The sequence below is a fragment of the Aythya ferina genome, assembly GCF_964211825.1.
Source record: "Aythya ferina genome assembly, chromosome: 1".
NCBI lineage: Eukaryota > Metazoa > Chordata > Aves > Anseriformes > Anatidae > Aythya > Aythya ferina.
In genome coordinates, this window is record NC_140296.1 from 100,084,253 (window position 1) to 100,107,001 (window position 22,749).

General features: G+C 35.3%; 1 protein-coding gene across 2 annotated transcripts in view; it reads left to right on the plus strand.

Moving 5' to 3' along the window:
* NCAM2 (neural cell adhesion molecule 2) overlaps window positions 1-22,749 on the plus strand; it is a 285,518-nt gene that overhangs the window by 236,737 nt on the left and 26,032 nt on the right. For both annotated transcript variants that reach the window (XM_084530898.1, XM_084530899.1), the window contains exons 14-15: window positions 19-140; window positions 7,731-7,911. In XM_084530898.1, the coding sequence (XP_084387024.1) occupies window positions 19-140; window positions 7,731-7,911 (303 nt within the window). The remainder of the gene's footprint in view (window positions 1-18; window positions 141-7,730; window positions 7,912-22,749) is intronic.

Consider the following 22,749-nt stretch of genomic DNA (forward strand, 5'->3'; position numbering starts at 1 on the left):
TTTTTTTCCATTATTTAGGGGAGCCAAGCCCCCCATCAATTCACGGACAACCAGGAAGTGGCAAGAGTTTTAAACTTAGCATAACTAAACAAGATGATGGAGGTGCCCCCATTTTGGAATATATTGTGAAATACAGAAGTGTAAGTATTTCAGTGAATCAAACTAGGCAAGTTTTGCTTAGTAATACCTGCTTTTAATGTAGAGACAGTTGCTGATATTATTTGAAACATAACAAAACAGTTTGCATACTACAAAAAGAAAAGAAGAAAAATAATCTCGGGTATAGTGTAGTGTGTTTTCTTTTCGGACTAGGTTATATTATAGAGACTAGGTTATATTATATAGACATAATATAAAAAAGAAAGAAAAAAAAAAAGAATAAAAGAATGAAAGAATGAACGAAAAACACCCTGCTCCTCCTAAAGGTGTAACTGAAGGTTCTTTCTAATAAGAAAACTTCCGTGTTTTCTGTTTTGTTACATGGTAAATGAGGAACTTCCATGTTCAGCTCTCAAAAGTGATGTCAATTAGCAGACATTAAAGTTACATAATTAAAGGCTGTTTGAAAAGCAAGTTAATCATCTGTAATAACTATGCATTTACAGATAGCATCCTAGAGGTAGGATGCTGTTTTCAGTGTTCCATATTCATTTTAAAGGAGATTCATTAATCTTAAAGGAGATTAATTAATCTTTCTAGATTCCAAAGTTCACTTTAAAATATCAAAAGCCCAGTAATTTATTAATTGCTAGGACATTCAAAAGTTTCAGTTTATATACCAGTTCTTTAACACTCCCCTTGCATAGAGAGACTAATAGTCTCTCAGCTGGTGTCTGATTTGTCATTCTCTTGTCAAATCTGGCAAGTTTAGAATACAGTATTTCTTGCACGGTCTAATTTATTTTTCAGTGAATGATGTCTTCTTTGTATTTTTCTATTTAAAAGTATTATATTTTAATTAAAATTATATTTTAATAAAAGCACCTGAAATATCTTTCCGGATATACTATATTCAGAAATATTTGCACTGCAGAAGTAAGCCTACAGCTGGCAAAATCAATGAAATGAATTCAAAAGTATGCATTTTCTAATAGCTTCCTTGCATTTTTTTTGAAAGATTACACCACTTTTATCTGACCAGACCCAGGAAGAAAATATTTTACCAGAGTATAAAGTAGGAGATTTATACACCCACTTCAAGAGTCTGAAAGAGATTGGATATATAACACCAAATATTTAAACAAATTAAACAGAATTTAGTGAAGACTATACTTTGTAGAAATTAGCACATTTTGATAAACTAAATGCAGAATTTTAGTATTTAAAAAAAAAAAAAAAAAGCAGCTCCTTATTTTGTAATAATTTTTGTCACATTTCCTTATGTTTCCTAAAATGCCACGTTTTGATGTTAGCTCTGGGATTATCCAAGTGCTTAACCTGGCATGTAAAATGATTTTCCTAAATTATTTGCTAAATAAATTTAGCATCAAAGTATGGATATCATGTATATATGCAAGGTGAGGAATTTAATCTGTTTCTGTCATTTAAGTAAGTTAAATGATTTTGGATCTATCCTGAATAACTTTGGAAACATGACTTTGATCAAGTGTTTTGACTAAGGAACAATATTACAGAATAGAATGTCATTTTTCTTGTTTATTGTTGAAAGATAAATGTACAATTTAAGCAGTAACTGGAAACATAATAGGTTACAGGAGATAGCTTTTACTTGGAGCTGAAATCCATATCTCCCTAAGCTTCCAATTGAAAAAGCAATTTGACTAAATTAAAGGTCTTCTTACAACAAAAAAGCACGGTAATTTTTTGGTGTTTTAATCAGAATGAATGGATGCTATTTAAAGTTCTTAATTATCTGTTGACTGCTTCCTTTCTATCTTCCTCATTGGTCGTATGTAATTGACTTTTCTATAGCTCTTGCCAGCCTCATTACTAGCACCTGGACCAGTGTATTTGCTTCCATGTTTTAACAGCATATTAGATAACAAGCTACATATCAATGGCTTTTCTTCTTTGTGTTTCATAACAGCTCATGTCTTACTGAGTTAGTTCCTTCATGCTTAAGTTTTATAAAGATCTTTTAAAATTAGGAGTAGGATAGGATTTAAGATATTGTAGAAAATATTGTAGCCTGGTCTAGGAATACTGGTAAGTTTTCTTTTTTCTTTTTTTGCTAACTTTTGCTTTCCTAACATGTTTCCTGCTTCATGTTATGGGCAGGGCTTACTTTCTGTAATCAAATAACAAGAAGTCTCCCTTTTTGTGTTGTATTTCAGGTAAGTAAGTATCATGCAGTTTTTGTGAATAGCAGTCTCAATTTGACTCAATTTGAGTCTCAATTTGACTCTCAATTTGTGCTGTACAAAGTTGAGTTTTACAAAGCTTTACTAATGGAGTCCAAAGCTGATGGCGTACCTTGTCTTCAAAGTTATCTTAGGAGTGAATAGGAAGAGAGGGAGAAAGAAGCCGGCTGGGAAGAGGAGTGTCCCCAGACACACATCCTGTCCAGTGCAGAAGGAGGTGCTCCCCTAGCCACAGTTCTCATAGTAACTGTGTAGTTCTAATAAGGACCCACTTGGGCTCTCCTTTGGTCATTCTTTGTTTTGGCACTGATAATGTTGGTTGGGGCACACATGATCAGGTGATGGTGTCGCACAATGGAAATTAAGCTTTATACATGTAAATTGCTAGGGAACTGTGTACTGGATTTGTAAACAGTTATTATCTGCTGTGTGATCTTCCAAGTATGAGGGAAGTAAACTAAAAGCTAGTGGGAATGGCTGAAGAGATTATAGCATGGAGTTACATAATGCAAAGAGTGAGGAATTAAAGAACAGAACATTTGGGATACAGGGAAGAAACTGCCCCAGCAGCTCAGGAGAAGTGTGTAACAGGCACAGACCTGACTGGGAAAGGGAGGCTACAAAGCAACAAATGGAAGGTGTCACACAGCTTAAGGCACTAGAAACAGCATGCAAACAGTGCGTGATCATCGTATGGGAATAATCACTTACATGACTCACACGTTGCAAGCAAGAGTACCTGCTTATTGCTCAAATGTCTTTTGACAGTGGATATTCTGTAGCTGCACATGTTGCATTTGTGAATTTGTGCTTGGTGTTTTATGTTGTCTGCATATGGTATTATGTTGCAAAGATTGGTTCCAAGACTTCAATTATGAATTTGGTACCATATCCTGAATTGAATTTTGTAATGCTTAAAAGGCGAGTTTTGAAATAGGCTTCTTAGTGATTGTAAAAGGGAATTCTTTTCTATATGTTCGGGTCACAGAATGCCAAAAGTAAGATGGGGAAAAGAGGACGTTGCGGTTACTTTTAATGCCAAGTTTTGGTAAAAAGTTAGAATTAGAATGAAATAACAACAAAAAAAAATCCATCTTTTATGGTTATATGCTTTTAAGTAGAGGCAAGAAAATTACATAAAATCTTATTTTGAAAAACAGTAACAGCATAAAATTTCTTTTAATCTCATTTTGCATCCATAATGAAATCTGGAGGAAATAAAACCAGTGAGATTAGCTTTTGCAGGCCTAAAAGCTGCTACCCATGTTGACCTGTGAGAGTGTTACTGTTAATGCTCTGAATTTTGGTACTGACAGTTGTTAGATTTCTGATCATGTGCTTCAGTTGTGTTTGTTTGTTGATGGATGACTGTGTTCATTTTGTTGCCTGATGATATGTTCTAGAAAAAGACTTGTAGAACATGCATAATTTAAATGGAGAGAATATCTCAGCCACTCCCACCCTGAGATACCTGCCATAAACCATTTTTTTTTAAATCTCAAAGTTCCACTTTACATGCCAGACCCTTGAACTTTCTGTGCGTTTTAACACTAGATACATTAGCAGCCATTTTGTGTTTTCTTTGGCATTCATCTTGTATTGCCTTTTCTAAAACACCACCCAGACCTATAAAATACCATTCTAATGTGATGAATTCTTGTGAAGTTTTAAACAGTCAGATTGTTTTCCATGAGTATTTCTTTTTTCTTTTTTTTTTTTTTTTTCCTCTATTGGCTTTCAAGATAGTGTGGCACCTCCTGCCTTTTTTTTTTTTTTTTTTTTTATTATTATTATTATTATCACATTGACCAAGCTTGTTTGAGCTGAATTTTCAGTGCGACGGTTCAGGGAAGTTGGAGAGGAAAGGTTGGAAGGAGTTAATCACTTTTTACAAGTTCCTAGAGAATGTAATCTTAGGTATAATATAAAATGGCCATTAAATAGAGAGATGTTATTTTCTAGACTAGTAAATAGTTATGTGGCCAAACAGCGGATTGGCTTTACTTTCACTGTTATTAGATGTGACCTTGATTTTGAGAAGCAGTCAAGTAGACTGGAGTGTTAAGATGTTTGTTTACTCCTTTTTTGTCAAGGTATTTAGGTGTGTAGGTTACTCATAGTTGTCTTACAAATCTGGCTCCTAAGCACTTCTGAGAAAAATTAAATCAATGCTTATATTTAAAGACAGTATTTAAGACATTGTAGATTTTTAAGAAATAATCATAATTTTAGTTTATCCACTTTAGTCTGTGGCATTGTGGCAGGTTTGCTTCAACTGAGGAGTGATCCTGGGAAACGTGCAGTGTGAATTAAAGGTTGTGATGTAAATTTAAGGCTTAAGAGTAGTGGAAGTGGGCAGTGAGAATCCCCCAAATGAATTGACACTCATTTGTCAGTGTCACAGCATCAATGACCTTCTGTAAAGGAGTATTTGGGCTTTATAGAAAACAAACCAAAATGCAAATGAAGGAACAGTTGAATCTCTGAGGTTGCAGATCTGATTGCAGTTTCTCAAAATGTGGATTTGTTGATACATATTAATGATACAACTACTAATACTAAATGATGATTGAAGGCATTTACATTAACTCACCCCTCAAATTAGACTGCAGTTCATGATTTCAGAGTTCCTTTCATTTGGTGTAAAACACTGTGCATTTGTAGAGCTTCCTATAAATTTTAAGCAATATTAATAATAGAACAGCCTAATAAAGTTGAAGTGTTCTTTTATAGTTCTGTTTTTTTTGATCTTTAATCTACCAATTAAAGGATAAACAGGGAGATTTGTAGGAAGATTTAACTGACAGACTTTTGTTTTCTCATTCTTTATGCATTTTTACTCTAATGGTAAAATAAATCTCAACACATTACTGAGCTCTACTTAGTAAAAAGTACTTGAAAATGCATGTGAAATAACTGCTAGAGTTGATGACATTCCAGTTGTTCTTTGTCTTTAAGATTCCAAAAGTAGACTGTATTTTAGAAGACTTGCTCTGTTCATCATTAGAAGACAACTTGCTTTCCAGATACTTTCTTTATTCTTCTTCTCCCATCTTGTGCTTGTCACTCTTCATAAAACACTTTGATGTCTTTGAGCTCAGTGCTTGGATTCTGTCTCTTTCAATTATCTCAGTCCACCCAGTAGGCTTCACTTTCAACTAATCTTAAGGTGTCACTTCCCTGGCATAGCGTGCAGGTATCCTGTTACATTCCAGCTCTTTCATTGTTCTTTACCTGACCAAACCATAGAACAACTGCTTTGTCACTTAATTTTATGTCTGTAGAGGAGCATCCTCATACAGAAACCTGTACAGTTTTCTTTCCAAACCTCATTCTGTTCGCTACATGTAGTTCTACCATTTGTTTTCAAAATATATATGTTTGCAATGCAGCCTTTTCCACCTGCAGAAACCATGTTAGCTTGAATATTTATTTTCCAATTTTAGTGTGTTTTTTCTCCTTCCGTGATTTATATTTTCTTCAGAATTCCTTAATACATTCACACAGCTATACGTTCATGCACCAAAATCATGAACTCCCCTTCTAATTTTCTCGTATTGATATTCTTTGGAATATCAACAGGTGTATTTTTTTTTCTAACTCCTCCAAAGTGGAGGAGTTAGAAAAATTCAGAATTCAAACAGCCACTGAAATGCAACAATGCTGCTCCTGACATTACTAATAAGTATTTGCATGTACATACTGAGATTAATTCTTTTCATACTGTATTAATTCTTTTTAAATCATTGGTGTTACACAAAAATACAATAAAAATACAAATTGAAAAATTAGTTTGGTGGGAAAGTATAAGTGGATTCACTCAGCGGAATGTAAATATAAGTGGTTCACTTAGTGGCACATCAGATAATTGCAAGAGAAGTTATCTGTGAGGTCTAACACTAACTTTATTTAGAAAACAGGTTTTTTTGTTGTTGTTTTTTTTATAGAAAATATCAGTTTCATTATATGATGGGTAAACTATTTTTACTGTAGGGTATTTATTTTTTTTACATGACTTGTTAACTACCATTCTGATTTTTTTTATTATTTTTTTTTTGGTGGGTCCACTGCTGTATCCACTTGCACCTTGCTACTTATGTTCCTGAAAGATGTTTTAGTGTAACCATTCTCAGGACTACCAAGTGTCAATGAAGGTGTAGAAGGAGCAGGAAGGCTTTAACATAAGGCAAAATCAATACGGAGGAGTCAACACACAGTGCTGGTAGAAAATAAGTTATTGCAGCAGTGCACCTAAGGGTTCTCAGTATGTCAGTCTATTTTCTGGAGACTGGGGACAAAAAGAACAGGCATGTAGCATGACTGAGCCCTGAACTGTCAAATTTAGATGCTGTTTTCTTTGACACTTGTATCAGTCAAGAGCAAGATGCTTCAGCAAAGATCCTAAATATAAGCTACTGAGATGGATAGTTGTCTGTAGCAAAAAGCTATACTCTCTACTTGAAAGGTGTTTTTCTTCAGACAGCTATTGACTGTGTTGCTGTATGGGCTGGATGGCACTAAATTTTGTAAAAACAGAACTGCATGGATTCTTACCGTTACTGAACTCCTTTGAGCATGATGGCTGGAGTGCTTCCCAGTATATATTATTATTTTTTTTATTAATTATTTTCTAATTCTCATTTGCATAAGGAATAATTAAAATATATTATGCTCTAAAAATACTAAAAGAAGAGATTGCGAAGGTAAGCAGTCCAAATCTATGAAATGCCAGAGGTCAGATTCCTTCCTAAGTCCTCATTTGTTTCCTTTGTGGAAACAGAGTTCTGAATTATCAGAACTCTTTTTCCTCTATGGTTCTATCTCACTGATTTAAATGTATCCTTTCACCAGCATAAACATAGGACTGCATACTCTTTTAATGCTGTTTATATTATTGCATACAGCCTGGTTTGCAATATGTTACTGTAGTACAACATACTGCTACAGTTTATGTACTCGGTATATAACTAGTTGTATAATATAAGCACAGCTTGCATTCATGAGCTATTCAGGCTTGGTTTCAATGGAAAATTTCTTTTAAAGAACGTTGAGCAAAATGTAATTGCAACATCTGTATAAAATAAACTTTTACAAAATTTATTCTTAGCAGAAATTGTAAATAATTATCCTGCTGTTCCCCACACTGAAAAGTGTATTTGTGCAAAATACAAATACAGCCCAAATTGGTTGAAAAATAATTGTCAACAACATCCATAAATTCATATTATGGAATGATTAGGAACAGACAAAATTAAAAAAAGCCTGAGTACTCAGAACTCCAAAAATAGATGACTGGGATGTTCATAGTCTTCGGAAATAAAACTATTTTTTAAATTATTTTTGTAGACATATGTTTTAGACAAATAATGCAAGAATTTTTGAGAATTTAAACTATTTGCATCTTTACAGAAAGATAAGGAAGATCAGTGGCTAGAGAAAAAAGTACAGGGTAGTAAAGACCACATCATCTTAGAGCATCTTCAGTGGACCATGGGTTATGAAGTACAAATTACAGCTGCCAACAGACTGGGTTTTTCTGAACCAACATTGTACGAATTCAGCATGCCACCAAAGCCCAACATTATTACAGGTAAGTTGATCTTAGAGTGTTTTCTCTCTGAATTGCTTGCTTGCTACTGATAGTACTTTAATGTGGGTAGTTGAACAGTCTCTTAAGGTAACTGAAGTCTTCCTTAACTGACAAAGCTTGAGACAACATGCTGTGTTATCAGCAAAGATTTGACTAAAAACTCTTTAATGGGACCCTCCTTTCCTACTTTGATCTTACTAATGTAAGAGCAAATTTACAAATTACTAATTTGTAAGCACAGAACAAATGCTGAATCTTCCACAGAGACAATGACAGTTGTCATTGAAATACAATATTTAAGATGCATTTTTAATACATTGCCTTTTACTGCGTATTTGTCTGTTGTAAGGCAATTTGTTAGAATTCTAGATTTCAGTACAAGTCAAATATCGCTACATGTGCTTCAAGGTACACATAAAATAAGGGTATTTATTTTAATGTCTGACTAGGTTAAGACTTCAAATAGGCTTATTTAGATACTGTCTTTTTGATTCACTATAACACAGTGATGACGCAACCATCTCACAGGCCTATTCGCAAGCTTTGAAATATGTAGAAATGTTGTTTATGTTTTTAAGTGTGTAAATAAGAAGGTTTGGATTTTTTAAAAGGAAAACTTCATAGGAGTTAAGAGTGGAGTGTGTTTCAGTAACTAATTTATCAAGTTTTAGTGCTTCCTAAAGCAAAGTTATATTTTGGTGCAACAATGTAAAATTATTTAATTCAGAATAAACATAAATCGTGATGGTAATTTCTGATATCTTATGAATAATTTATTTTTTTAAAAAGCAAATTATATGGTGAAGAGATCTTATCTGACTGATGAATTGATTGCCATAGAGAGAGTTGGTTTGCATCTTGATTGAGATTTGGAGCCTCTATAAGCCCTGCGTACTTGCTTTTAAACAGATAGTGATTTGAGATTGCCATCATTCAGAATTAAAGTTTCGCTCCATGGTCAACAGGAAAAAGGAACGGAAATGTAGGGACAATGATTATCTCAATAAAATGATAATATTTATCAAGTAGAAAAATAAATTAAAACTTACTTAGGTAAAGACTTACAGAAAGTATAAACCATTTTTTTAGTTTTTTGAATGTCCAAAGCCTTCTTGTTTTGCAACACAGCTTAACTTTAACCTTTTAAAACTACTCAAATTATTCCATATTATTACCACAGCTGATATAACAGAGAAACATGATATGCCTGCATAAATAAAAACATAAATGGTCCCTAGACGTTGAAGTAAAAAGTAGCTTAGTTAATATAGTCGCAGAAGAGAGAATGTTTTTCTCTGAACATAGCTTTATGGGAATTATGGGGCTTTTTCCTTTTGGTACTCTCCCATAACCTCTAACTAGTTGTAAGGAGAAGTCTGTTACACTACTTAACATCAAGTCTTCTCTATATGAATCATTATTGTAATTATGATTGTGGAACTAATTAGTTTCCTTGACAACTGTTTTTGCAAAGCCTATAAAGGGTGTGAAATTCCCATCATAAGAACATTCTGTAGGCAATTTTTAAAAGTATGTCAAAAGAGACTTAAAATCAGTGGAACATTAATGTTCACATTCATGAGTCAGTATGGTTATCTTGTTATGAAATAGCATATTATTAATATTATTAATATGACATTATTACAAAAGTATAAATATAATTTTAAAAACATGATAATGTGTATAAAATGCTCAACTTTAAGCAGGTCAGTTCTTACTGATCAGTCAGCTCAGCTGATGCCCTATTTATATGCTTTGAGGCTTGGGTATTTGCAGCTAAGTCAAAGAAGGAAGAATGCAATTAGGTACAATTCTGAATGAAATGCATCACCTATTCTGTGCCCTCTTAGCTGCTTGTGATCACTGAGATTCCTTTCCTAATTATTCATGTGACAATTAGAAGAGTTTCTAAGACTCGTAAAGGTTTTCGTTTGTTTATGCCCAGATCTATGTCACTTTAGCTGAACTGAGTGTTTCCGTCTTGTTCTTAATGTCATTCAAAACTAAGATATCTCTAGGTCCTATGTACCTAATCTCATGGGTATTACCTACCTCCAAAGAATTTGGGGATCTTCCGAGTATCATGATGGTTAGCTATACTTAACATAATACTACATTGCAAATGTGTGCAAGCATAATCAGAGAGCTGGAGAGAGACAAAGGCAAGGATGCATTTGTTGTCCTTCAAGGGGTTCTTTACCAGGGAAATGGGAGTAATCACAAGAAGTGAGACTTTGGTTCTGATTCCTGCAGAAGGAGTCTTTATTCTTCCAAGAGCTAATGGATATGTCAGAAGAGTAATCCCTGAGGGCAGAGACTGGAAGCTAAAACTCTGCTTCTGTGAACACACAGCTCCTGTGGGCACAGAACCCACATCTTCTATTTATTAGGAAGTGCAAGTGAGTACCAGCTCCTGGCTAGCAGTCAAATTTTATAATAAAACAACATGATAATCTTCCATTACCATTCTTAGGTCTAGCAAGATGCCTCAGCCTGCTGATCAGCATCAGTTAGGTGTATAAATGAGATAGACATTCCTTTTAATTTTCACATGGTTGGCCTCAGCAGCCTCCAACTAGATGTACTTGGTTTTGTAATTTCTGTTCCTAAGCCTTTAACACAGTCTTCATTCACTGAATCATTCACATCTGTAATTAGTTCCTCAGAATTTGTAATCATTTTAATAAGAGTTTCCCAGTTTTCTGAAGGGTTTACCAATGGAATATTGCACTATGTTTGAGAAATACTCAGCAGATCGAGTTGTTAAAACATTTTTCCTTGACTGTATTTACAAATCCTTTTATTTTATGTATTACTGTATATTTTATCTATGTATATATAATTTTACTTCCTACTTTTTTTTGAGTTACTGTTTGCAGTCAGCAATTCTGTCTTTCCATTTGACTATTCACTTAGGTGTATAACCATGTATTTAAGAATCATGCTTTGAAGAAAGAGCAGCATAGTCTTAAATGTAACATTTTACATATTCCAGTATCTCACTGGATATGTTAGTTACCAGTACTTGTGGGTAGGCACAAATCTAATATCAGTATGCTTGCCTGTGAGTAAGTCTTTATCATTTTTTAAGTACTGATTTGTGATATTTTAGAAAATTTCATTTTAGCTTTTCTGTAGTATTGAGTTTCTTCTAATTTTGTGAGTAATAAAGGTATTCTCAAAGGAGCTATGTGCCTTAGCTCTTAGCTGTTTATCAGTCTTAGGACAGCATAGACTAACCTCTGCAGCTTAACAAACTCTCTGACTAAGTGTCACAGGGAACAAATGAACTCTATCAGCTCACAGGGGTGACACTACAGCCTGTTTGTATGGGTCTACATGTACTTAATCTCTCAGCAGTGCAGAGACATATATCCTCTCTTCTGGTACTGCGCAGCTGATACAAAATGTCCAAATCATAGCTACCATTCTGAAATATTACTATTGCAACCTAAAACCACATCTATAGTCCTATCTTAAACAAAGATGCAACGAAAGATGTTAAAAGAGGATATTTTGTGCAAGTGTTAGACAAATCTCTGCTGTTAATTTCTGAAAACTTATGCAGGTGTAGTCTTTCAAAAGTCTTTTATCCAGTCATTGCTGTTTCTCTGGAAGTCCAGTATACAGTATATATTGAAAATGGCTGCAAGTTGTTTTTTGTCATATTTTTTATTCTTCATTATAAAGCATTTGGGGACAGCAAGAAGTCCTTACAATTTTATTTTATTTTTGTGTGTGTGTGTTTATATTGTTGTTTTTGCTGTTTGTTTATTTGTGTTTTTTTAGTGGTGTTTTTTTTCTTTTTTTTTTTTTGTGAATTGTTTTTGTGTGTGTGTGTGTATTTTCATTTTGGTTTGGGGATTTTTGTGTTATTTTATTTTTAATATTGCATGACTTATTGAAATATTTCTTATTAAGTAACCTAGAAAAGTTTGAATCCCTTTTTAACCCCATGACCTTTTCTGTTACAGTACTGAGCATATTGTTTGCTTTTTTTCAGTGCATTTCTGTCACTGATGCTTAAAACCATACAGTCATAGGTGAGGAGCAACAGTCTAACACATAGTATTTTCTCTCACTATGACTTGTAGCAAAGATGACACTCCATGCCAAACATGGTTTTTATCAGTAGTTTTTATAAAAACACAGCTTTAGGATTTTTAAATGGTGTCATATTGAATGAAAAATGAAAATAGTTTATACCGGTACTATACATGCTTTTATATACACACATATATATATGTGTGTGTGTGTGTATATATGTATGTTTTATAAGGTATTACATATGTAAAATTGGGCTCCTGTACTCTACAGCCAGTTTTTTATTAGAATATAAACTAGGGTAATGAACATTTTACTCGAGAGACTGAGAATTACTAGGTACAGGAAAAAGCCAGTCTTCTCCTTATGTTCAGATGTTGCCTCCTGTGTTTCAGTTAGTGCTCATTTCACATTGTCCTTCACTGAGGAGAGCCTTGATCCATCTTCTTTACACCCTCCCTTCAGGTGTCTGTACACACTGAGACCCTGAGCCTTCTGTTCTCCAGGCTGAACAGTCCCAACTCCCTCAGCTTTTCCTCACAGGAGAGATGCTCCAGTCCCTTAATCCTCTTAAAGGCTATTTTGATGGACTCTCTACAGTAACTCCATACCTCTCTTGTGGAGAGCTGAGAACTGGACCCGGCATTCCAGGTATAGCCTTAGCACCAGTGCTGAGCAGAAGGAAAGGATCACCTCTTTCAACCTGCTGTCAACACTCCTAACGCAACCCAGGACACCATTAGCCTGCTTTGTTGAAAGAGCACATTGCTGATGCATGCTCACCTTGATGTCCTTGATGTCACCCCAAGTCCTTTTCTGCAAAGCTGCTTTCCATTTGGGAGGCCCCCAGCATATGGGTGCATGGGGTTTTTCTTCCCCAGTTGCAGGATTATGCATTTCCCTTTGTTGTTTTAAGGTTCCTGTCAGCCCATTTCTCCAGCCTGTTGAGAGACCTCTGGATGGCAGCACAACCTACTAATGCATCAGCTCCTCCTCCCTGTTCTGCCTCATTTGCAAACTTGCTGAGGGAATGCTCTGCCCCATCATCCGGATGGTTAATGAAGATGATGAATAGGATTGGGCCCAATATTGGCCCCTAGTGTCCACCACTACTTACTGGCCTCCAACTAGACTTTTTGCCACCACTCAGGCCTCTTGGCCTGGCTGGTTTTGATCCACCTCACTTTCTCCTGATCCAATCTTTATTAGCTTTTCTGTGAGGATCTTATTGGAAACAGTCAAAATCTTTACTGAAGTGTAGGTAGGCAGTATATACTGCTCACCCATCATCTACCAAGCCAGTCATTTCATCATAGGAAGTTAATAAGTTAGTGAAGGATGATTTCCTCTTGGTGAATCCATGCTGAGTACTCCTGATGACTTTCCTGTCCTTCATTTGCCTGAATGGTTCCAAGGATTAGTTGCCCTGTCATCTTACCAGTGATCAAAGTGACACTGAACAGCCTGTAGAACCCCAGGCCCTCCCTTTTGTTCTTTTTGGAGATAGGAGTGACATTTGCTTTCCTCCAGTCCTCAGACACCTCTCCCAGTCTCCATGATCATTTAAAGATTATCAAGAATGTCTTCACGGTGACATTTGTGAGCACCCTCAGCACTAGTGGGTGTATCCCATGAAGGTCCATGGCTTTGTGTGTTTCCAGTTTGTTCAAGTATTCTTTAGCTTGATCCTTTCTCCTTAGATTCTTAATATGGGTCCTGATTTCTGAAGGTGATGATATCCCTGCTATGTTTATCTTCTAGTTTTCTGTTCATAGCCCTGCTTATCATATCACCAAGACAGATTTTTTTCTTCCTCACTTTCACTTCAGTAGCAACAACAGCATTCTTCAGGCCAGGTTGGATTTTCAGTTATTTGTGGCATTTTTTGCCTCAGTACACAGTCAGTAACCCATGTGCTTTTGCGAATATAAATTGACTGTCTGGGTTTTTAACTCTAATCAGCAATTCTGTAGTTAATGAACAAGGAAAAGGCTGCAGATATACCCTTTTGAGTAATTTACAAAGTTAGTAGTGATCATACTTGAAGGGAAGCCCTGATGATGTGTTATTTAAGAACATAACTACATTCTGAGGCAGTAAGCTAAGGAGTAGTATCTGGTACTTTTTCTTAATTCTAGGAAAAGATAAATTGCATCAGTACAAATTAAAGTAGGAGGACTGGGGACATTTATAGTTATTTTTCTTCTGTAGTCTCTTTCCATTTAACTAAGCTAGAAAGGCTGCCTACTTGAGCCAGGACTAGAAGCCATTACTTGAGGCTTTTAAGATACCTGTTTAAATCTCCAGGAAAAGGCTGTAGAATTACAATATGTATTGATTCTTTAAGAAAAACATCTTGGCTTGATTTTCAGCTAATGACTTGTGACCACGGTGCCTGCGTATGTAGATGTGTGTGCAGTATCTGCACAAACATCCATCAGTTTTTGTGTGTGTCTTCTGATAGCTTTTGAATGCAGTTGACAACTTTAGTAAACTTCACCAGAGAATAGAGGCTTCAAAAATAACATACTCCTGTAAGATTTTTTTTAATTTGGAAGCTGATGATAGAAGCCAAATTGTTTGAACCTCAGTAGGATAAATGCTGTATTAGAAATGTACATACTTTTAACAATCAGTCAGAGTTATTTGGGAAAGAACAATAGTAACTTTCTGACTGTTGATCCTCACAGTACCTGGGATAGCAGGAATTAACTTAAACCAAAAAGAAATACTAAAACACATGATTTTAAAGATCTTTGCAAAGAAAAAAAATCTATTCCGAGGATCGGTAATTTTAAGACCACAGTGGATATCTCTTTATACAGTTTTCATTGTATAAAGGCAGTTAAGGTTTATATATCTACATTTAACTTGGTTCCGTTCTTCTGTGACAAGCTTTTCCTCCAATACAGGTGATCACTTGTACATTTGTTGAAGGATTGTAGACCTAGTAGTTCCTCTAGATCAGCTGCCAAGTGTTCACTTATTTTTACAACTCTACACTTCAATCTCTTAGTAGTGATTTCCAGATCTAAATCTCTAAATGAAGAAACTGTAATTGTTTGATTGATGCTATAGCCTAGATGAGTTTTTCTCTTAAAATAGTAATACTTTTTTTGTGAACAATATCACTTTTTTTCATAATATAATTGATGTTACTAATATTGGTTAATTGACTGATTGATTTATAGAATAATTCTGTAAACAGGCTGGGATAACCTTAACTTTAGAATGAATTCTTTGAGAAATAGGTCTTCAATAATCTTTGGATTTTCCATCTTGTTAAAATACACTAAAATTCTTTATTTGTGCATGTTTAAATTTATATGTATTTTTAATAAATGTAGAAATCCAAAACCTTGTTCTTTCAAATACAATACATCAAGTACGTAGTTTTTGTATCTGGTTTTGTGTAATAGCCAAAACTGAAAGATCCTGTACTTTGCCTGTGAAGACTCTACAGCTTTGACTAGTTAGCTTTTTAGTCAAATCTAAAAGGAAGAACAAAATACAGTAGTGTCGCTGTTCCGCTCGAGTGGGCAGCCGAGCTCCACCACAGCCGCTATCTCACTCCCCCTCCTCAAAGAGGAATGGGGAGAAAATATGTGAAAAGGGCTAAAGGATTGAGATAAGGACGAGAAAATCACGCAATAATTATTGTAACGGGCAAAACAGACTCGGCATAAGGAGATAGTAAGATTTATTGCCTATTACTAACAAGCGAGAGAAGTGAGAAAACAAAGGAAAAAGCAAAACAAAAGCACCTTCCCCCCCCATCCACCCTCTTCCACCTCCTCCCCCCGAGCGGCGCAGGGGAACAGGGGAATGGGGGTTATGGTCAGTCTACAGCACTTCTTCTCTGCCGCTCCTTCTCGGTCACTCTCGTCCCCTGTGCTGTGGGGTCCCACCCACGGGATGCAGTCCTTGATGAACTGATCCTGCGTGGGCTTCCCACAGGCAGCAGCTCTTCCAGAACTGCTCCAGATATGGGTCCGTACCACAGGGTCCATCCCTCAGGAGAAAACTGCTCCAACCTGGCTCCCCCACGGGCAGCAGCTCCTGCCAGGTCACCTGCTCCTGCATGGGCTCCTCTCCACGGGCTACAGGTCCGGCCCGGAATCTGCTCCAGCAGGGGTCTTCCACAGGCGGCAGCCTCCGTCGGTGCAGGGCCATCTGCTCCACCGTGGTCTCCTCCACGGGCTGCAGCGTGGAACCCTGCTCCACCGTGGTACTCCATGGGCTGCAGGGGGACATCCTGCTTCACCATGGTCCTCACCACAGGCCGCAGGGGACTTCTGCTCCAGCGCCTGGAGCACCTCTCCCCCTCCCTCTACACTGACCTTGGCATGTGCAGGGCTGTTCTCTCACTCCCTTGACTCTCCCGGCTGCTGTGTGGCGCAGCGTTTTTTCCCTGTCTTAAATATGCTCTCACAGAGGCGCAAAACAACATCGCTTATTGGCTCGGATCTGGAAAACAATGGGGCCCTTCCCAAACATGGGGCAGCTTCTAGATCTTTCTCACAGAAACCACCCCTATGGCTCCCTGCTACCAAAACCTTGTCACATAAACCCACTACAAGTAGTCAAAAAAGAAAGCTTTGAGGATGTTAGTCTCCACAGCTCTGATCATACTCCCAAGGTAAGGAAAAGCTGCAACATTACCTTTGTGAGGTTATCCGTGTGATTTTCTCCTAGGCTGAAGGGCACTGTCATTCCACAATCAAAAACGAAGACTTTTGTCAGACTGTTGTTCAGATCATAATTCTGAGTAACACAAAGTTGTCAGCATGTATTGCTGTGTTGAAAGGAGAAAGTTTATTTACTACCTAAAGTTATATAGAGAGCAGAGAGTAGAAATTCAGTGTCTTTGAGATCTTATGTTTTGAGAATAGTAGTTGTTGGTAAGAATCACAATCAATCAGAGAAAATGATATCCAAAACCACAGAAAGATGGTAGCCCCCACAAAGCACATTTGCTTTTGGTTTGCAAACCAGTACTAAAATTTGCTGAGTAAAAGCCATTTTTCATCAACTCCATCATTGTAAGTGACATGAAATGTTCTTGCTGTAGGCTAAAAACAGTGGTTTGCTCTATTCCCTGCAAAGACTGTAACATCTTTTTAATATGAAAAGGGTTAGAAATCACTATTAAATTTACAGAGCTTACTTGATATGACTCAGTGCTAGGTCACACTTAACAAGTATGGCACTCTTATTCATCATATGATATTTCTTATAAGTAACTTCTAGCATTATAATAATAAATTATATAATAACAAATAGGATGTTCATTAAAAGTTTAGATCATTAGATATGTTAATATGATAAGAGTTATGAAAACAGCTGTTGAAAGTTTACTGTATCAAAGATTTTCTTGCTATACATGTTCTTAATAAAAATATCTGGTTTTGAATTTTGAACAGCTTGAACATAATAATTTCTTCGAAAAATATGCATCACTAAAAATACCAAGTAAACGTGTGTGAGAATTGGGTAAAGTCCAAACGCTCTTTGCTTCCTTATATTGTTTGTTGTTTTTTTTTTCTACTTCATAATTGGTTACACTCAGATTTGTATTTGTGAAATAGGAACATTTACATTATATGTGCATAATGCATTGGTTAAATATTAAGCATCCAAGTCCTGATAGAAATTTTTCCACCAGAACGTGTTCACAAAATAACAGTTCTGTAGTTAAAGCCAAATTTGAAATATGTTGCAGGAACTCTGTAAGATTCAAATCCCAAAACTTAAAAAATCTTTTGATTTTGAAGAGCGTTTACATTCTGCATGTCATAGCATATATTTTTGGAAAGAGACAATGATTTATCCACCAGTCAGCTTTGTGTTTAGATGATGAACTCTATAGAGAGGAGAAATACCCTAACATATTTGTGCTGAGATTTAACAAAACTGATGTTAACCTAAAATAAATTGTTTTAAAGCTCGACTAATTACATTAAGGAACTAAAACAAGACAGTTCATATAAAAATGGGAGACTTAAGACTTTTCATCTACTTCCATTACAATTTCTTAAAATACACTTTTTTAAAGTAAATTCAGATGTAACCAAAATTATTGTTCAAACTACCCAAGATTTTCTACATTTCAATTTCTTTTGAAATGTATTTTGAAACAGTAGCCTGACAGTGATATTAATCACTATCCATATTATTACTGTCACTGTAGCTAAAAAAATATTAATATTCAGTCAAGGAGATTAAGGTGCTTAAAATATATTGCATAAACTTGACTGCATTATCTGACAAAAAGTGAAATTTCAATATAAATGTAAGTAGAAAATATATATGCAGACTTCATATATTGCACTGGATTACATCCAGACATACTGTGAGGACTTGAATGTCTAAGAAGTTGTGTATTTCGAAAAGCTTTTTGTTCTGTTCACACCCTAGTATTAAAGTCAACATCTAAATAATTACCAGCTGTCTGTGCTAATTGCATTGGTCATTGCATTAGTATTTCGATCGGGCTTATGTCCATATTATTAAGGCCAGCTTTTGACAATGGTCCATTCCAGACTCCTACAATAATTCAGAAATGAGATAAACTTATTGGCAAGAAGAAACAGCTTATCAAGTTTCTGTTTCTTTATACTCATGCATGATCAAAACCTGTTGTGTTTTTTTTTTTTTTGTATGTAATTATTTACTTTTTTTGCGGTTTCTTCTTTTAGCCTGCATTCAGCTGCTCATTGTTGCTTCAAATATCCATTATTTCTGATTGTAGTTGTGTGCATTGTAGCTTTCTGAGTTCCAAGTACCTCCAGTGTGAAAGACATTAAAGCTTGTATTTAGGTTGGGCTGAGCTGAATATTTTTGGATCGTTTGAAGGGAAACTCAAGAGGGTTGGTCATATGCTTCAGGTTAAGTGCTTAAATAAATTGTTTTAAAGTTAGACCAAAGTGTTTGCCACTTCAACTACTGTGAAGAACCATGTTGCTGCTATTAAGGTACATACTTTTTGTGGTTTGAATACTTTAGTATCCGGATTTGACCATTCTACAACTCCAAAGTACTTCAATTGTTACAATTTCATACACATTTTAATCATAATTTAACGTTTTTATTAGAATGATGTTTTTCAAGGGATTGTCTTTGGCACAATGTAAATAGTGAAATGATTTTTTCTTTTTTCTTTTCCACTACCACTTTTTTTTCCTTTTCATACTTTGTTTTTAAAGCTTTATCTACTTTTTCATAGTCTTAATTTTCTATAACACTTCTTGTCCACACAGAAAGATGCTGTCAAGCTACTAGACGTGAAAACGGAGGCCAGTCCCTGCAGCTGAATGCTGCTGGTTTCTCTCTCATTGTAGTCATAAGTTCCTGGTGTATGTTTTGATGCTGTTTTGTGAGGCAAACAGTATGTTATCTTCCTTTTCTTCTAAATTTTGGAGGAAAATAAACACAGACCTGTAAAAATAAAGAAATAAAACTTACTTTTCTATAGCTCTTCTAAACTTTTCATTCCAAGTTGAGACCCTAAACAGTGTAATTACTTCAGCCTGTGCATGAAAAAATCTTCAACTTTTTTTTTTTTTTTTTTTTTTGAAACTTCTAAGTTATGTGACAAATTCAATAGATTATGCTTGGCTTTTCTGTCTGACAACTTGGAGAATATGATCCATTGTTTTGATCAGTGTGAGTTTTCTGAACTTTGCTTTGGTCATAATATATCTATGCATAGACTTCTAACATTCTGAGCCATATGGCTTCCCAGGTACACCATCAACTGGTCTTCCATGAGAGCATTTTGATTCTGTATTAATCCCTTTCACAGATTTGTGTTTATACAAGCTCCTACCAAAACGTACTTAAACTGTGCTTAATATAAAACATGGTTTGTACTTTCTACAAGATTTAAAAATAATAATAATAATCTTCTATGATTTATGATGTATGAATTACTTCAGTTCATAGAATTAAATTTCATAGACTTTGTGTGCCTCTCTGAAGCCATGTCTCAGCACATAAAATAGGTCCCTGCCCTCTAAACTTACTTCTTGAAACTGGAACAGTGCCACACGTTCCATTTTGTGGCATTTGTTAGTCTTGAGGCTTTGGGGAGCTTAATTTGACCTTCAGTAAAGAATGGGTAAAGACCTTTTTCCTATTTCACATACTAAAATGTAAAACATTTTATGTAGAAGCATAGAAAGATATAAACAAAGCCTCAGATAAAGTTCATTTAGTAAGAATCCATATAGAAGCTTACCAAATATATTTGGTAATGGAATTTACTATGAGCTACCACTTAGCTGACTAAGTTCGTAACTCACTCCTCTGCTGCATGCAAAGTAAGCCAAGAAAGCATTACACTATAGAGCTCAGATGGAATTAAATATTTACTTTAGGATACTTGCTTTCAAGTTGGTGCTAAACATAGTAGAAATAATAAATTTGCAATACATGTTTGATTTTTTTCCTTATAGTTCATTTCCTTTGGGGTTTATTACCATTAGTTTGTAACTTTGGAATTATTTGGTCAAATTTCAATGTTGATATATCTTCACTAGTGGAAGTCATATTCTTATTTCATAGATGCAGTGATCATGGTCAGTTTTGCCAGTTTCTGTTTACTCTTTACTTTACTCTAAAACATCATTAATAACAACTCTTCCCATCTAAAACAAACATAAACCATTTTAGAAAACTGGCTTATGTCACAAGTAAGCTGTCCTCAAATGCATATGTGTAAATCTGAAGAGTATTTTAATTTATTGACAGAAAGACTTTTTTTTCTTTAAGGTGCGTATTTAGTATAATGAAGTAGCTGGACTTCAAGGAAATGCCATTCTTGGTTTTGTCTTAATCTGTAGAAAAACATTCACTGTGTTAAGTAGGGCCACTGTTTCATCCGTATGTCTTGCCACTATGCTTTATCACTCTAACCCAATGCCATTGCACTTATTTGAACTGAATTACATGTGCCTTGCGTAGCATGGCAGAGAATAAAACTTCTGTACTGATTTTGTAAGAGCTGAAACTTTTGGCTTTCAGTCTGAGTCAGCTGGGTGAAAGCTTGTTTTTCCATGCATAATGTGAATATACACATTGACTTTGTTATTTAGTTTTATAACTGTTATTTCTATATCAAATGCTCTGTTAAATATTGAAGTGCTTATTGGACCTATAGGAAATAATGAATGAACGTTAGCAATCTTAATGTTGTTTGTTTGTTTGTTTGTTTTCTTAATGAAAACATTTCTGTTAAACTTTGATATAGATGATTTGGAACTGCCAGCTGCAGTTAATGGTTATCAAAAACTTTCAGACGTGAGAATACATTTTCACTTGAGCGTAACTCTTGACAAGAGCTGTTGCTTATGGTAAATGTCTTCAGAGGAAGAAATGTCTCAGGCAGGAGCTTTTACAAAAAGCTTTTATTTTTTCTAACTATCTCTAAAATCCAGACTGTGAACATTTTTGTTACCATTATTGTCATTTTTTCCTGTGTTAACAAAACAAAAAAGCTGCAAATACATCTGTACTTACAATCCAAGAACTGACATTTGGCAAATATTCAGAAAGTAGATGATGATTGTATTCCCATGGGGAAAGAAAAAAAAAAAAAAAAAAAAAAACGCAAAACAAAAACTTGCCAAAGTCTGCCCTTATTATAATCTCTGAAAATTTCAGTCCAAACTGATCAACAGTGAATTGTTTGATCTCCACTGTGCATGCTTCAGCACAAGCACACCATGATCTGCTCCAAAGAGCTTTCTCAGTTTCCAGAACTACACTGTGGTGCCTTGTTAGACTAGGGGAGCAGCAAATCCTTTCAAGAGACTGTTGCCTGCAGTCATGGCCCTTCTACATTGTGATCCCATTGTAAGGTAGGGACCAGATGTATTTAAGGAAAAGAACTTTCTCATGTGGGCGCAATATAGAGAGAGTGCTGTGATGAATAATAAAGAAAATCAAATTATGGACACTGTCAGACTAGTGAGCACCTGTCACTGGAGAAATAAAATGTCTAGAGTAATTCTGAGATGATCTCATAAAATGGAAAATAAAGTAGTGTCTCAATAAGGTTGCACAGTCAACACAATCATGGTATTTCCTTATTTTGCAACATTATCCTACTTTCCTAAAATTCGCGACCTTTATGCTCTTCTACTAAACTCTTTATCATACATGTATATTTAACATGTCATATATGTCTCTGTTCTTACAGATCTTTAACAAAGTGAGAGAGGGGACTGACTACTGCAAGCATATATATATAAGTTGAAAAATGCAAATTACTAAGTCATTTCCCTACTCTTGTTAAATATTTTAAATACTCTTTACCAGTAAAAAAAAAAAATCATTATTTTAGCAAATCATTCTGCCATTGCAGATAGATATATAAGGTTGTAACATAGATGATAGATAGATGATTAGCGTGACCAGCTCTGAACTCTCCAAGCGTATTACAAAAGGGCTAATGAAAAGCTGTGAGAAATTTCAGAAGCTTTATGTCACATTATGAATGACAAGTTGGTTTTTATATTCAGTGTCACAATGCCACTGGGATAAAGAGAAGAAATTAGGATTAGTTCTCATCTTTCTAACTGATAGTAGGTTACATAAGTTTCACCTGTTAAGTGAGAGATATTTTAGGTCTGCTCCAATTTAGGTTCTGCTTTATGTATTTTGAGGTTATCAGATATTTTGAATATATAGTTCTCTTGGCTCTAATCTTCCCATCAAAGTCCAAAGAGGAAGAATTAAGACAGTGTTGTAGGGATTTTGTTACAGGAGAGCCAGGCAGTTCTAGACAATGCC